Source organism: Gossypium raimondii, chromosome 13 (genome assembly GCF_025698545.1).
Source record: "Gossypium raimondii isolate GPD5lz chromosome 13, ASM2569854v1, whole genome shotgun sequence".
In the NCBI taxonomy this organism is placed as follows: Eukaryota; Viridiplantae; Streptophyta; class Magnoliopsida; order Malvales; family Malvaceae; genus Gossypium; species Gossypium raimondii.
The window spans coordinates 18115859-18131461 of NC_068577.1; the positions used below are offsets into that span (position 1 = coordinate 18115859).

The window sequence follows — 15603 nt, forward strand, 5'->3', positions numbered from 1 at the left end:
GGTTGGTTTTAAAAGTTTTACGGCTGGATTTTTCTAATTACAAGATAAAATCTCAGTGGATCCTTTTCTCTTTTTGGATGTGTTGTTTAGCTTCTGTATAATCCCCAATGTTGAAACTTATTTCAGAAAAAAGAAAAACCATGCCTCTCGCTTCCTTCCTCCATCACCGTCGTTTCCCTCCCATTTTTAGTTTGATGCTGTAAGTCAAACAGAAATCATTATTTGAAAGTCTGAAAGGAAAGAAAAGCAAGCTGAAATGGACCCAATTGAGACATTTGTAAATTTGGAAAGTTAATTTTTTAGAATTGTGATTAAATCGATATAATATATAAAAGTTATGGACCACAACACATATTCAAAGTTGGCTTATGAATATGAAAAGTACTAGTAGCCTAATTTGTTGGTGATTCCTTCTAATGTTTTCAACTTCTGTGATTAATGGATTTAAATATTTTGAAATTCCGTGAGCAACTATTATGACTTCAAATTTTAATATATTCCTTACAAGTGTGTGGTGACTGTTATCGAGTTTGGGGCATTATAAATTATTATAGTAAAAGATTTAAGATACGGAATAGACGTTATCCTCTAATTTAACCGATTAATCATTTAACATAACTCTTGTAACATTTTTATACTCAACTCGATTACAAAGTTTGTCACATTTGAGTATCGGAGTAATCTTGTGTAACACCCTTAATCCATATTCATCGCCGAATTAGGGTCACGAGGTATTACCAAACTCAAATACAGATACGAACATTTATGCAAGTCATATTACCATTTATTCATTCCTCAAATCGGCTAACTATTACCATGAGTCGACCATACCTAATTCATGCACAATTCAACTAACTAATATTAGCCAACAATCCATACATTAGCAACCATGACATATAAGCACATATACATAGTTTCAAGTTACCAATCTGTAACCGAATTTGCAAGTACACCAAATTATATCACAAAAATGTACCTATTTTCTCACTACCATTTTGTGCGTATATGACCATGACAACTTGAACTATATTGTACACTTATAACATCTAATTTATACCTAATTCACATGCTTAAGATACATACACATAACCAAACTCATACCACATATTCAATCATCACATCCAACCTCCAAAATAATTCATGTCATTTTTATCTTGAGTTTTACCTAAAATTCAATCATTCAAGTATATATTAAGCATACTTAACCATTACCTATCCAAATCAAACCTCCCTTTTTGTCATTTAGATCCAAAATGAAACAATTAACCAAACCATTATAAAACATGTCCATTTCTTACAATTAACAACCGAATTTTTGCATAATTAAAATTCATCAAATACATATCTATCATTACTTCAATGTTAAGCTAAGTCATACAACTATCCACCATTCAAAATTGTTCCACATCTCATAATTTCAAAAATTAGCTAACTATCAAACCAACTATTTAACCTACTTACCATTTCTCCATGTCGAATTATAACCAACATTTCAAGACATATATACCAATCACATATTTTCAAATTAGATTCAAATTCTAACCGTATATACACAAAATTTAACATTATATTCAAGCTATATAACTAACTATCTCACATATATATATACCATGAAATATACTTTCCTATTAAACTATTATTATAACCGAATACACATAAGTATTAAAATTAAGATTAAGTCATTTTCGCATGGCTAAATATAGACACACTTCATGACTACACAAAAAAAATGCTAGCCTATACATGCCATATGTTCAAAGTTTCGAGCTTTCAAAATACCGAGATAGAGATCGATAGTGTGACGGACTTCCTTGACGATCCCTGAGCTCGTAACTAGCTTCCAAAATCTATAAAACAATGAATGAACAAACACATAATAAGCTTAAATAGCTTAGTAAGTTGTAAGCACATAGTTTTCAAAGAACACATATAAATTATACAAGTAGGCCGAATTCTACTAATCTTGTACACATACATATATATACTCATATTTATGTGATTAATTCATCTTTTCATGTTATACATAATACTTACATTTACTTTCAACTTCGTATAACTCAAACATACCTGAATTGCTTAATTCAAACCCACATTCAGTTTTCCATTCGGTTTCCCGTTATACCATTCGGATTCAAAGAAAAGATACTCGGACGACTCAAAAAGCTCATACAATGCCAACGTCCCAGACGTGGTCTTACATGTAATCAAATAACGATGCCACTGTCCCAGACAGGGTCTTACACGTAATCATATACGACGCCAATGTCCCAGATATGGTCTTACACGTAAATGTCAAATCGATGCCAACGTCCCAGACGTGGTCTTACACGATATCACATTTCAGCATCCCTGTGGTTCGTAAGTCTTTCGGATGTTGTAAATCAATCAAATTAAACTCGTAATTAATCATCCGATGTTAATTCGACATTATATTATACATTCATACATTTCGATTCTACCATGTATAAAATAAATACATTAAATTTAACATCAATTATTCACTTACAAACTTACCTCGAACGAAGACAAACGGATGGAATCGACTACTCGATCACTTTCGACTTCCCCCGTTCTAATTTCGTTTTCTTTTGTTTTTGATCTAGATAATTTCAAATTTAACTATTTAATAACACATTTCATTCAATTTAAACCACAAACACATAATTTGGGCAATTTGCACTTTATCCCCTAAAATTCACATTTTTCACAATTTAGTCCCTATTTCATAAAATAAAAAAATACACAAAATTCATCAAAATCATGCCTTAGCCGAATCTTCCTAGGGTCCCTAGCAGCCCATTTAATTCATTTATTTCAAATTTAAGCCCATAAATTTTCTAATTTCACAAATAAATCCCTAATTTGAATTTTTATCAAAAATCACTTAATTAAACATGATAATCAAACATCAAAGATTTATTTTCCATCATCGAACAAAAAAAACCACAAGCTACCATCAATATCAAATCTCAAATTCATCATCAATACCGAAAATTAAAACATGGGCTAGCTAAAACACGAAGCAACGATCTCAAAAACGTAAAAATTATCAAAAACCGATCAACTAACATACCTTAATCAAATATAGCAATGGTCGAACCCTAGCTTGCTTATTTTCTTTCTTTTTCTTTCAAGTTTTGGCAATAAGGATGAATGAATCATCCATTAACATGTTTTATTTTATTTTGTTACATATTACTTTACTTTTTACTATTTTAACCTTAAGTATTTAATTATAAACTTTATAATGGTTGTCCAAATTTGTCCATGCATAATTCTAATGGCTAAATTACCACATAAGGCTCCACATAATAAAAGCCATAGCAATATAACACTTTAACAATTAGCAAGTCACTTTTGCATTTTACGCGATTAAGTCCTTTTAGCAAATTGAGCACACAAACGATAAATCATTTATCCAAACCCTTATCTGTTCATATTTTAAACCTATTAATGTGTTGTTTTCATAATACTACAATACTGGACCAAACCAGGTAAATTTTTTTCGTAAAACAAGGCTCAAGTATTGATACCACCACTAATGTATCGATACTATAGCTTAGGTATCACCCCAAGTATCGATGCTTTACTCAAAGAATCTATATTTTGGTCTAAGTATCTATACGTTCTTCAACGTGTCGATACTTTACCCTTGGTATCGATACCAAAATGTCATTCAATGATTTCTTTTCAGTTTGGGTTAATTTGCCCAATTAGTCCTTCACCTTTTGTCCATTTAGCCTTGTTTGCTTAACCGTTTAAAACTATATCAATTCACCTATCTTCTTTGCATTTTTAATCTCTCATTCCATATTTCTAACATCTAACTCATATCCATGTATAATATATCATATAAATTAAATTTTTTAATATTTATAATTAAATTCAAATTAAATAAAAATATTAATTATAAAAAGAAAATGAAATAGTTCCTTTTTATCCAAACCCGAGCAAGCCAAGCTGGTGACGACCTGGCCTAAAAACTTGGAAGAGTATTGCCATCATTCTTTTTCATGTTTAATCCTCTCTTTTAATCTGATCTTCTACTTTCTTCCAAGGCAATTTTGTTTAGAAATGCCAATTGTGGTCACTATACGTTTCGTGTAGGGTCTTTTTTGGGCTACAATTGTTGAACAACTCAAATGCTATTCATTGCTTAAATATGGGCTTTTCTCCCCACAGTGGAACAACTCGAATCATCACCAAACATAAAAATCTGGTGACCGGTTGGCTTAGGATCAATCTCTTTGGAAACTCTCTATATATCTACATTACAACAACAGGAAGTTTTAGAAATCAATGATGGGTTCTCCTATGTTAAGATTGCGTTCCACTGTCCAAGGCAGGTCAAAGAGTTTGGCTGTGATGAACTTGAAAATCTTGTTCACATTGATGTTGTATGTAGCACTTGAAAAGAACAACGTCGCATTCAGAGCCTTGGCATATGCTCTTGCCTGTCATTGCCGTATAAATAAGAACCCAGTTAAGAAAATATTCTTAAGAGACAATAACGAACTTTATTGAGCATTGCAATCAGGACAACAAATCAAGGGTATAAACATATTCCAACTACAACTAAGAGAAAGACTCATTTCATATGTAGGGATTGTTGGTGTGCTTGAAATCTATGTTACTCGCCCCTAAAGTACTTGTATTCGATATTTGTTTTCTAACATAAGGATATGATTATGAGGTATGATACTCCAAGATAAAAGTATCATGGAAGCCCCTGTACTAGGAGTTAGATTGCCCCTTTACTCAAAAAATAAGTAAAATCAATCTCTGTACATTTAAATCAAAGAGAAAATTGATCCTTTCAGTTCAAATTTTAATCATTTATACTGTTAAAAACTGGCGTAGTTGACAGGCGTAGCTGACGGAATAACCAGACAAGTGCACATAGCATGCCACATGTACCTCATGTCAAGATACAAAGACCAGTTTTTAACCATAGAAATGGATAAAATTTTTAACTAGAGGACTAATTTGTTCTTTGATCTTATGTACAAGGACTAATTTGCTCATTTTTTTAGTAGAGGGGCCAAATTCAATCCGAATCCTAATATAAGGGCCTCCATGGTACTTATACCAGTATGCCGAATATCTTAACACTTGCAATAAAATTTAGATGACAGGATTTGGTGAAGGGTAGGAGACAACAATCTCCATAAAAAGGGGTGTTTTCGTCCCTTGATTTACTTCATTTGTTCTCCAATTTTAATTATAAAACATTGATTTGGTTGTTTTGAAAATTGTCCAAAGCAAGTGGAATATGTTTTTGGACATTTTGGCTAATGATTCAAAGGTTCAACAAGAACTGTGTAAAAGTTTACCTGACTAGCAATTGTCCACTGCAGATCTATGGGAAGTTGAATGAAATCATCGAATTTGGTTCCTATCATAATCAGTATTGCTGTCTGCACAATCGAAGTTTTTCATAAGAATGAGACATTTCGTCAAACATATAGTGACAGATCTTGAAACCTGGAACAGAAGCAATGAAAGTGAATACCTGATTCCATTTCCTGGCTTCTTGATACCAACTTATTACACTGCAACAACAGAATAAAGACCCCCATTTGAATTAGAATATTACCCACATTTTCAAGTGGCAGGGGCAGCCATTAAGCAATATTACAATAATTCATTCTCATTGTCGACTGAAATGGAGATATAGGAATGGATAATATAAGTACAGAGATATAGGAATGGATAATATGAGTACACACTTGTTTAAAGTACACCTGCTTGTTAGATCAAACATGAAAAGGATTGCTACAGAGTCTTTGCAAGCCAGGGGAAGATGATCCTGAAATTTCTCAACCCCTGTTTTTCAATCGGAAAAGAAAATGAATAGATTGCTGATGCCATGAAAGCAAAAGCAAAAGGGAAAACATGAATTTTTTGAAAGAAAAGAAATGGATTACCATCAACTTCCCAGATGCTGTAATAAATTCTTGCTCCACTCACAAAAAATGTTTTATCCATCAAATTCAACCCTTTCTCTTGACTGTCTTCTTGTTCATCATCATTCTCATCTCCAATGTATTTCATCTTCAAAAACCACGGCAAAAAATGCATTTGAATAGGGTATTCAATTAAATTCTTTAAGTAAAAATAGACTAAGGTAATGGGGCTAACCAGAAAACTAGTTTTTCCAATTTGAGAATCACCCAAGAGACTGATCTTCAATGGAACCAAATCCGAGTCCTTATGATCATGGCGGCCATGGTGACAAACAGGAGGAGGATGTACGGAGGCGGAAGGCGGTGGATGCACGGAGGAGGAGGTGGAGGATAACATTCGATACCGAGTCTTAATGGGCTTCCCTAGGGAGCACATGAGGAAGCGGTCCCAAAAGCAACGAATGCAGCGTCGCAAAATCAAAACTCGACGCTGAAATCTGCGTCTAAGGTTGAGTTTAACCATTTTGGGGCAAAATTGGGTCATGATGATGATGACGATGATGGTGATGATAATGATCTGTCTTCAAACAGAAACAAATAAATTTGTGTCGATGAAAAACAAAAATAAAAAAGAAGGCTGGCTGGATAAATCTTTTTTAAAATTATTTTGGATATTTTTGGGACGTGAGCCTTTAAATTTCAGTTACGACGAGACTTTTTAGCTACGAAAACGACTAGTTTAACGGGACAGTTGACCGTGTTGTGGACAATAATTTTCGGTTCTAGTCCAAATTGCCGGCTAGGGTTATTTCTGTAACTTTCTTATTATTTTATGCCGAAACACCCTACACCCTACACCCTACAGCCTTCATCCTCCCCTTCAAATTTTGGAGCTTTCACTTTTCACGTTTTTGTCATAGTAACTCTCCTTTTCCCCCTTAGTAAAGCCATTCCTTTGTTACTTGGGCAGACTGATACCCTGCTTTTTGTTTTTTTATTACTATATGTATTGAGATAAATAAAGTTATATCATTTGCGGATTATCGTACTAACATCGTTAACAAATTAATATTTTATTCAATATTTTTATTAAAAAAAGTAATTTGACTCTTTTTGAAGATGAATGGCTAGATTTAGCTCCAAAAAAGACTAAAGGTCAAGTTGATAAAAATATAAACATTAATGGTTAAATTTGATATAAGAGTTTATAGATACGGATCACTATCCTTCATAGTTGTCCAATCTCAATTCAACTTTAAATATATTTCTCAAATTTTGCTTAAGTCCGTCCACTTTTACAAATGACCAACTTAAATGTATTTAAGTTCAACCATTTTTAAATATAATTATTTTATTTAATATTTAATAATCATATATATTATATCTTTCTTATTAAATTTTTTAATATAATTCTTCAAACTCCGAAGAATAGTATTTGTGGTAAGTAAATCTGAACCACGTTTTCAAAAATAAACAATTTAACATGTTTTTAAATATTATATTAGAGCATAAGATATTAGTTTTCATAGACATTTGTAAATATGAAATGATTTGAATTCAAATCTTTTGCATACATATTTTTCAAACATGATTTTTTATTTATTTATGTATTCTTAGATATGAAAACGCAAGGGTAGAAATGGGCCCATGGAAAGCATGATAAAGTTTGTTTAATTGAATGAAAGAGGACACTTGTCCTTGAAACGTGGATGCAAATAAATCTAATAAATAATTGAACCACGTATGTAGATAATAATAGGGTTGAGCCCAGATTTTTGTTTAGGGGTTGAGGTTATTGTTAACTTCTATATTCAGAATTTTTGGAGATAAAAAGCATTGTTGTATTACAAAATTATTGATTTTCATTCTGGGGTGCCAAATTTTATATTTTATGTTAAGATGCCCAACCTCAAGTTCACAAAAATAATTCAAAATTGTAAGAAAAGAACCTAGATTTGTAAACTTTCATAATAATAAATAATATACATATATTTGTCCCGAGACAGGTCTAATCGTAGAAAGACTTGAGCATGAATTTGATGAGTGGACTCAACATCTTACACATCATTATTCCCTTTCTTTATTTGTAATGATGAAACCAACAGTGGTCGGTCGGTGTCAAAATATCTTTGGTTGGTAATAACTGTCTGGGATATTTAATTATTCTTAAAATATTAACTCTTCTGTTAGCAATATTTTATTAGATATATAGTTTTATGTCATATATATTTCTTCTATTTATAAATATAGATCATAAATCATTTCTATTAATCAATAAAAATACATACTTTTTTTATCCTCCTACTTCTTCTTATTTGTTCTTTTTATTACGTTTTCTCATATTCCACCTCTATTTTTAACTATTTCTTTATTTTTATTTTACAATATATTTTGAGTTTCTTTTTCACAAATCCTCTTCTAGGCTAAAGAAAGAAAGAAAGAAACAAAAATAAAAACTTTCTTTCTTATAACCTCCCCAAGGATCAAACCTAGGATCCTTTGGAGGAAACCCAATGCTTAGACTTCAAATTTTAGATTTTGTATGTAAATAAAATCAATGAAAGCAATCTCAGCTTTGCTTCAAAAAGGAAATTTAAATCCAATTGGAATCAACCCAATGTCTTACCACCTTATTCCTCTTTCCTTGATCGTTTAACTAACCTCATATTTTTAATGACAGTTTTCTACTGCATATAAGAAAAGAAAACCAAAATTGTCGAGAAAAAACCTCAAAATTGTGCTAAGATTATTATATTTGTGATTAATTATGATTGGTTTTGTTATATTTATATGTTGTTAAGGATGTTGAAAATTTTAATCTCTGAATGGATCATGGTTCTTATTCATGATATTTGAATATCATTGTATAAGTATGGGTAAAGTTTAGATTTGGTAAGCAACTTTTATATTTCGACCATATATTTTTTCAATTAAGGTATGGCTATTACTAAATTTTATTTGACATAAATATCGCGATATTTGATTTCTACCTCTCTAGATTATTATTTTTATGTAAATGACATAATTGTTTATTAGATATGTTTGCTATTAACATGGTATATATTACTTTCTGATAACTTATTTTTGTAGAATGAATTCCTCTTTGCTTAGGCTTAGTTTGAATGAGCGATGCGCTTACCTCTAATGAGGTTAAAAATAGCGATGGCTGTAAGATTAGTTACTGTAGCAATGTAATTGGATAATATAGTAGTGAGATCAAAAACAATGGTAGGGGTGTGTGTTTAGATTCAAACGCAGTTGTAGCGGTAAGATGAGAATAAAATTTCACGTCCCAAAATTCGTTCTAGTGGTTTCGGGTTAGTAGACATAGTATTCGATTCAGATCCCTAAATTATTTTCGAAAAGTGAGGGCCTAAAATTAGGTTTGGGAATTTAAAGTTAAGTGACCAAAAATTATTTTCCTTAAAACAATTTTTAAAAATAAAATCGGATTTAAAAAAGATTTAAGAAAAAAAGGTTTTTAATTGAAAGGGGTCTAACTTGTAAAAGGGACAAACTTGAAAGTTTCCCAAATGCAATTGGACCAAGTTTTAAAAATAAGTTCTTTTATTCAACTATAAAAACCCCTTCCCATGTTTTTCCCTCCTTCATCCTTCTTATTTGAATTTTTTCCAAACATAAAATTATACTTATTTCTCTCCAAACAATAAAACCTTTTCGATTTTCTCACCTCCCAAACACTAGATTTTCTCTCAATTTTAAAGAAAACACTCAAATTCTTCCTCAATTTCCTCATCCTTTTCCAAAAGTTCTTCGAGCAATTAAAGCTTCAACTCAATTTTCTTCTTCAATCAAGGTTAGACTTTGATTCTTGATGATATTTTTATGTATGTTGCTTTTACAAATCAAGATTTTCTTACTTATAATGAGATTTCTATGGATCTAAAGTTTTAAGTCGAAAATGAGCTTGAAAATAGTGAAATTCAGATTTCTAAGTTGAATCACTGTTTCTAAATGATTTCATCTTATTTTGATATGATTAAAATGTTTTTAAACTCAAATTTAACATATCATTAAAGGATTTTAGAGAATTGATGATTTTCCTCTTGAATGCTTACATGTGATGATTTTTTCAGAAAAATTAAATTATAAGTTTTCATGCATCTAAAGTGGTTTAGATCTACTACAAAATGATTAATAAGTTGTTTAGGGTTAGGTTTAAACAATAGAAATCAGAATTGATTAAGGAAACTAAGATTTCGACAAATCTAGTCAAATTTTTGGTTAAGAGGGGAGTGGATGGATATGCATTTTTGTTGATGTTTGGATGTGTTTATGGTTGTTAATGACCATATTACATTGTGTTCAATATGTCTGTAAAGTTCCGGATCAATCGGAGTCCTCTACGAGTAATGCGAAAGGAAATGAAAAGCTCGTTTAAGCTTTGACACCCCTAACTTGTATTCGTTGCCGAAATAGGGTTACGGAGCATTACCAGAGTTTTCATTTCAAAACGAACAAAAATTATAAGCATTCTAATTCATATCATTATTCATATCAAAACCAATCCATAACATGCATAATGTCCCTTATACGAGCCCTCGAGGCCCTAAAAACACATTAGAAACAAGTCGGGACTAAATCAGAAACTTGAAGAATTTTTCAGAAAACAATGAAAATTTTCAAAACTGCAGAGGTCACATGGCCAAGAGACACGCCAGTGTCTCAGGCTGTCTGGGCATTCGAAGTAGGGACACATGGCCGTGTCCGAGCCCGTGTAGCTCACTGACTTGGGTCATACGGTCAAGCCACATGCCCGTGAGCCATGCCGTGTACCCTTCGAAATGACCTCACACGCCTGTGTGCCAGGCCGTGTGCTAAGCCGTGTAACCGTCTGACTTGTAACCCTTTAAAAGCTACAAGGGACACACGGCCATGTCATCAGGTTGTGTGTCAGACACGGCTGAGACACACGCTTATGTTTTAGCCCATGTGGACGAAAAATAGGCCATTTCCAAGCCATTTTTCTCACCCATTCATACATGTTCCTACAATCACTTTTTCACAGTTAAACAAGCCATCAAAATGCATCAAAACCATGCATAATCAAGTAAACCAAAAATGATACATTTACATACAACCAATATGCCCAAAGACACTTTAATGACAACGTATAAACATATATAACAATGTGCATCTTTTGGCCAAAAATTATCACTTTGATTACATACTAAATTTATATTCGCAAATACCAAATTTACCATTTAGCAAATAGCATCATAACTCATATATGTCAACTACATTTCCATACCAAAATGACAATATCCACTTCCATCATCTAAGCATCTATGAACTATAAATTCAACCATTATAAGGCCACATACACATAACAACATATTCAAACATTCAAGATACCAAATTCACAAGCCAAAACACCTTGGCTAAAACACATGGCTACTTTAATAACTAAAATACCTATACATGCCATTATAACCAAACTTAGAAACATCCAAAAGTACCGATATAGCCGATGGATAGTATGATATAACTCCGACAAGCTTTCAACTCGATCGAGCTTCTGATTCACTATAAACATGAAAAAGTACATAGAGGAAGCATAAATGCTTAGTAAGTTCGTATAATGTTAAACACAACTTACCATTTCAACACATATTAAGTAATTTAAACATGGCATAATCCAACCACAACTTGGCCAAAGCCTAAGCATATACACCAACCATGTTAGCCATTTAATCATATAACATAGGCAATATAATCATAAATAAGCACAAAATTTAATCATGTATCATATGCATATTTCATCCATTTCACTCTCGATATACCATGTATCACCATTTCAATGAAATTCACATATGTCCATGTCTTAGTTCGTATCGAAACCTTACCATTTCCTTTCCAAATAATGCTCGTTAACCAATTATAATACCATTGGATACTCGGGATAGTTCGCACATAGTGTGCTAAATCATATAATTGTAATCCGTCAATTCCTGTACATGTATGCTCACACGAGTTGTGAAAATAGGCCTACTCACATGAGTTGTGGGTCGGAACGTAACTACACAATGCTGCTCACATGATCTGTGGAGTATCCGCAACTCATGATGGACCTTAGCCATTGGTAGGACGTTCAAGACCAGCACTCGAATCATGAAAACCCTAATGACATGTCATTCGTATCCTACGAATTCCTAAGGTTCAAACGGGGCTCGGTAGTCGACGTAACATCGTTGGATATGCAATCTATATATATATATATGGCAATTCACAATACATGTATAATTCAATTAAAATATATAAACACAATTTAATTACACGAACTTACCTCGACGATTAATTGTAGATACGGAGACGACTAATCTGAAACTTTATCTTTGCCAAGATCTAAAGCCGTACTAGGTTTATCTTGATCTAAACGAATAAATTTAGCTCAATTCAATATTTACTTTATTCAATTTAATCCAAATTCATATTTTATCAAAATTATAATTTTTCCCCTATACTTTTGATTTCTTTTCAATTTAGTCCCTAACTCATAAAAATAGAAATTCATGCAATTTTCTTATAACCCATTATAGCCGAATATCATATAAGTCCCTAGCAAGCCCTATATTTCATTTATTTCACCATTTCACCATGTAAAATTTTCTAATTTTCAATTTAATCTCTATTTGACAATTTCATCAAATATGATTTATCAAAAGTTGTTTATCTATCAACAACTAACCATATTCTTCCATAAATCATCAAAACTCATACACATTCATTCATGGAAAACTTTAATAGTTTAATAGTTGCACAAATTAGTCCCCGGGTTAGCAAGATTAAGCTACAATGATCCCGAGACTAAAATACATACCATGCACTTAGAAATAAGCTAGCCGAATATTGAAGCTTCTCCAATAGAATAAAAGAGATGACAACTTTGTTTTGTTATATTTAATTTATCATTTATTTACTAAATTAATATTATAACCTTTAAAAACATTAAAAATTTCACTAATGCCAAGCCATGTACATCTACTATCTCCATTAATGGTCTAATTACCATATAAGGACTCATACTTTAAGGTTCTATATCTATTTAATACCTTTAGCTACTAGAACTCAACTTTTGCACTATACACGATTTCGTCATTTTTATATGGTACTACTATCATGCTGTAGACAATAAAATAATAATAAAATAAATATTTCAACGTCAGATTTGTGGTCCCAAAACTATTGTTTCGATTTCACTGAAAATAAGCTATTACAACTCTCCCCCTAGAGGAATTTTCGTCCCCAAAAATCTTACCAGAAATGAGGTTCGGATATTGATTTCTCATAGCTTCCTCGGGTTCCTAAGTGGCTTCCTCTATCCCATGTTGTTGCCAAAGAACATTTACTAAAGTTATGCTCTTATTTCTCAATTGTTCAACCTCTAGCCAAAATTCTGATTGGTTCCTCGTTGTACGACATATTAGCCTAAATCTCAACATCCTTAGGTGAGACAATATGTGAAGGGTCAGATCGGTAACGTTGTGACATAGATATGTGAAACACATTATGAATATTTTCTAACTCTAACGGCAAAGCCAATCGATACGCTACTGGTCCAATTCTTTCAATAACTGCGTACCTCAAGCTTCATGTAACTTTTTCCAAAATCGTGATGTAAATCGCGGATCTCTATCCAAAATAATAAAAACCGACACCCCGTACAATCTGATGATCTCAAAAACGTATAAATCAACTAATCTCTATAGGGAGTAATCTGTACATACCAGAATAAAATGTGCAAACTTTATCAAACGATCAACGACAACCCAAATTGTATCTTTCTTTCTCATAGATAGAGGTAAACCCGATACGAAGTCCATTGTAACTCGACTGGCTGTAATAATCCAGAAGGTACCTGATGTTAAACTTTAACTTGCTGACATACTAAACATATTGATACTAAGTCAGAAATCTCATGTTTCATTCCCGGCCACCAGTACATCTATTTCAAATCACTGTACATCTTATTACTTCCCGGATGAACAGACAAGCTACCACTATGAGCTTCGTACAAGATTTTCTAAATAAGCTCTGGATTCTTCGGTATACAAATTCTGCCTCTAAATAATAAGTAATCATCAGATCTAATATGAAATTCAGAATCAGAAGTTGACACACTCTATTCCCGTTTAGCTTGTAACTCGTCATCACACTTCTGAGCTTTACAGATCTGCTATAAAAACATCAATTTAGCTTTTAACTCGGTTAAGATTGAACCATCACCAGATAATGTTTGTCGTGTATTCATTGCTCACAAATCAAATAAATACTTTCTACTTAGAGCATCAGCAACTACATTCGCTTTACCCGGATGATAATCAATGATCAAATCATAATCTTTCAATAGTTCGATCCACCTATGCCGTCTCAGATTCAAATCTTTCTGTGACATCAGATAGTTCAAACTCTTATGATCGTTAAATATAAGACACTTTTCACCATATAAATGGTGTCACCAAATTTTCAATGTAAACACAATAGCTGTCAATTCTAAGTCATGTGTCAGATATTTCTTTTCGTATGAACTGTCTAGAAGCATAAGCTATTACTTTGCCTTCTTACATCAAAACACATCCTAAATCATTCAAAGATGCATCACTAACAATCACAAATGTTTTACCTGATTTAGGCTGAACTAATATTGGTGCCTCAGTCAACAGTGGTTTCAATTGATTAAAATTTTGTTGACATTTCTCTGACCATTCAAATTTCACATCTTTTTGTAGTAGTTGTGTCATCAGTGTCGCAATCATCGAGAATCCCTTGACAAACCTTATGTAATAACTGGTTAATCCAAGAAAACTTCTAACTTCATATACGTTTCTTGGTGGTTTCTAGTCAACAACTACTAAAATTTTACTCGGATCAACTCTGATGCCTTGGGTTGATACTCTATGTCCTAGAAAACCGACTTCTTGGGGCCAAAACTCACATTTTCTAAATTTAGTAAACAGTTGTTTATCACGCAGAGTTTGCAACACAATTCTCAAATGCTCGGTATGCTCAAACTCGTCTCGTGAATAAATCAGAATGTCTTTAATGAATACCACAATGAATTTGTCTAAATACAATCTGAAGATTCTGTTCATCAAATCCATAAATACTGCAGGTGCATTAGTTAAACCAAACGACATCACAAGAAATTCATAATGTTTGTACCTGGTTCTGAATGCAGTTTTTGACACATTCAAATCTTTAACTCGTAGCTCATAGTAACCAGAACGAAGATTAATCTTTGAAAATAATGTTGCAACTTTCAACTGATCAAACAAATCATCAATTCACGGCAGTGGATACTTATTCTTGATTGTAACCTGTTTGAGCTGATGGTAGTCAATACACAATCTCATTGATCCATCCTTTTTCTTAACAAACAAAATAGGTGCACCCCAAGGTGAGAATCTAGTCGAGCAAAACCCTTATTTGTCAATTCTTGCAATTGTGTTTTTAAGTCTTTTAACTCAGTAGGAGTCATTCTGTACAGTGTTATAGATATCAGTGATGTCCTCGGTACTAAGTCAATAACAAATTCAACCTCTCTAATCATCCAGATAACTCCTTTGGAAACACATTAGGATACTCACAAACCACCAGCACTGATTCAAGCTTTGAATCAGATACTTTAGAATCCAATACATAAGCAAGATAAGCATCACAACCTTTTCACACATAT

General features: G+C 32.5%; 1 protein-coding gene across 2 annotated transcripts; it reads right to left on the reverse strand.

The window, feature by feature from the left end:
* Positions 1-4126: 4126 nt before the first annotated feature.
* LOC105784103 (septum-promoting GTP-binding protein 1) lies at positions 4127-6567 on the reverse strand. 2 transcript variants are annotated; one of them, XM_012609898.2, is made up of 6 exons: positions 6142-6567; positions 5928-6054; positions 5745-5826; positions 5513-5552; positions 5334-5417; positions 4127-4454 (listed from the first exon to the last, which is right to left on the reverse strand). In XM_012609898.2, the coding sequence occupies exons 1-6, from the start codon at positions 6448-6450 to the stop codon at positions 4290-4292; spliced, it is 807 nt and encodes a 268-aa protein (XP_012465352.1). In that variant the 5' UTR covers positions 6451-6567; the 3' UTR covers positions 4127-4289. The 2 variants fall into 2 exon arrangements, with proteins under 2 accessions (XP_012465352.1, XP_012465351.1); XM_012609897.2 differs by having other exon boundaries at positions 5730-5826; positions 6142-6566.
* Between the last annotated feature and the right edge of the window lie 9036 nt (positions 6568-15603).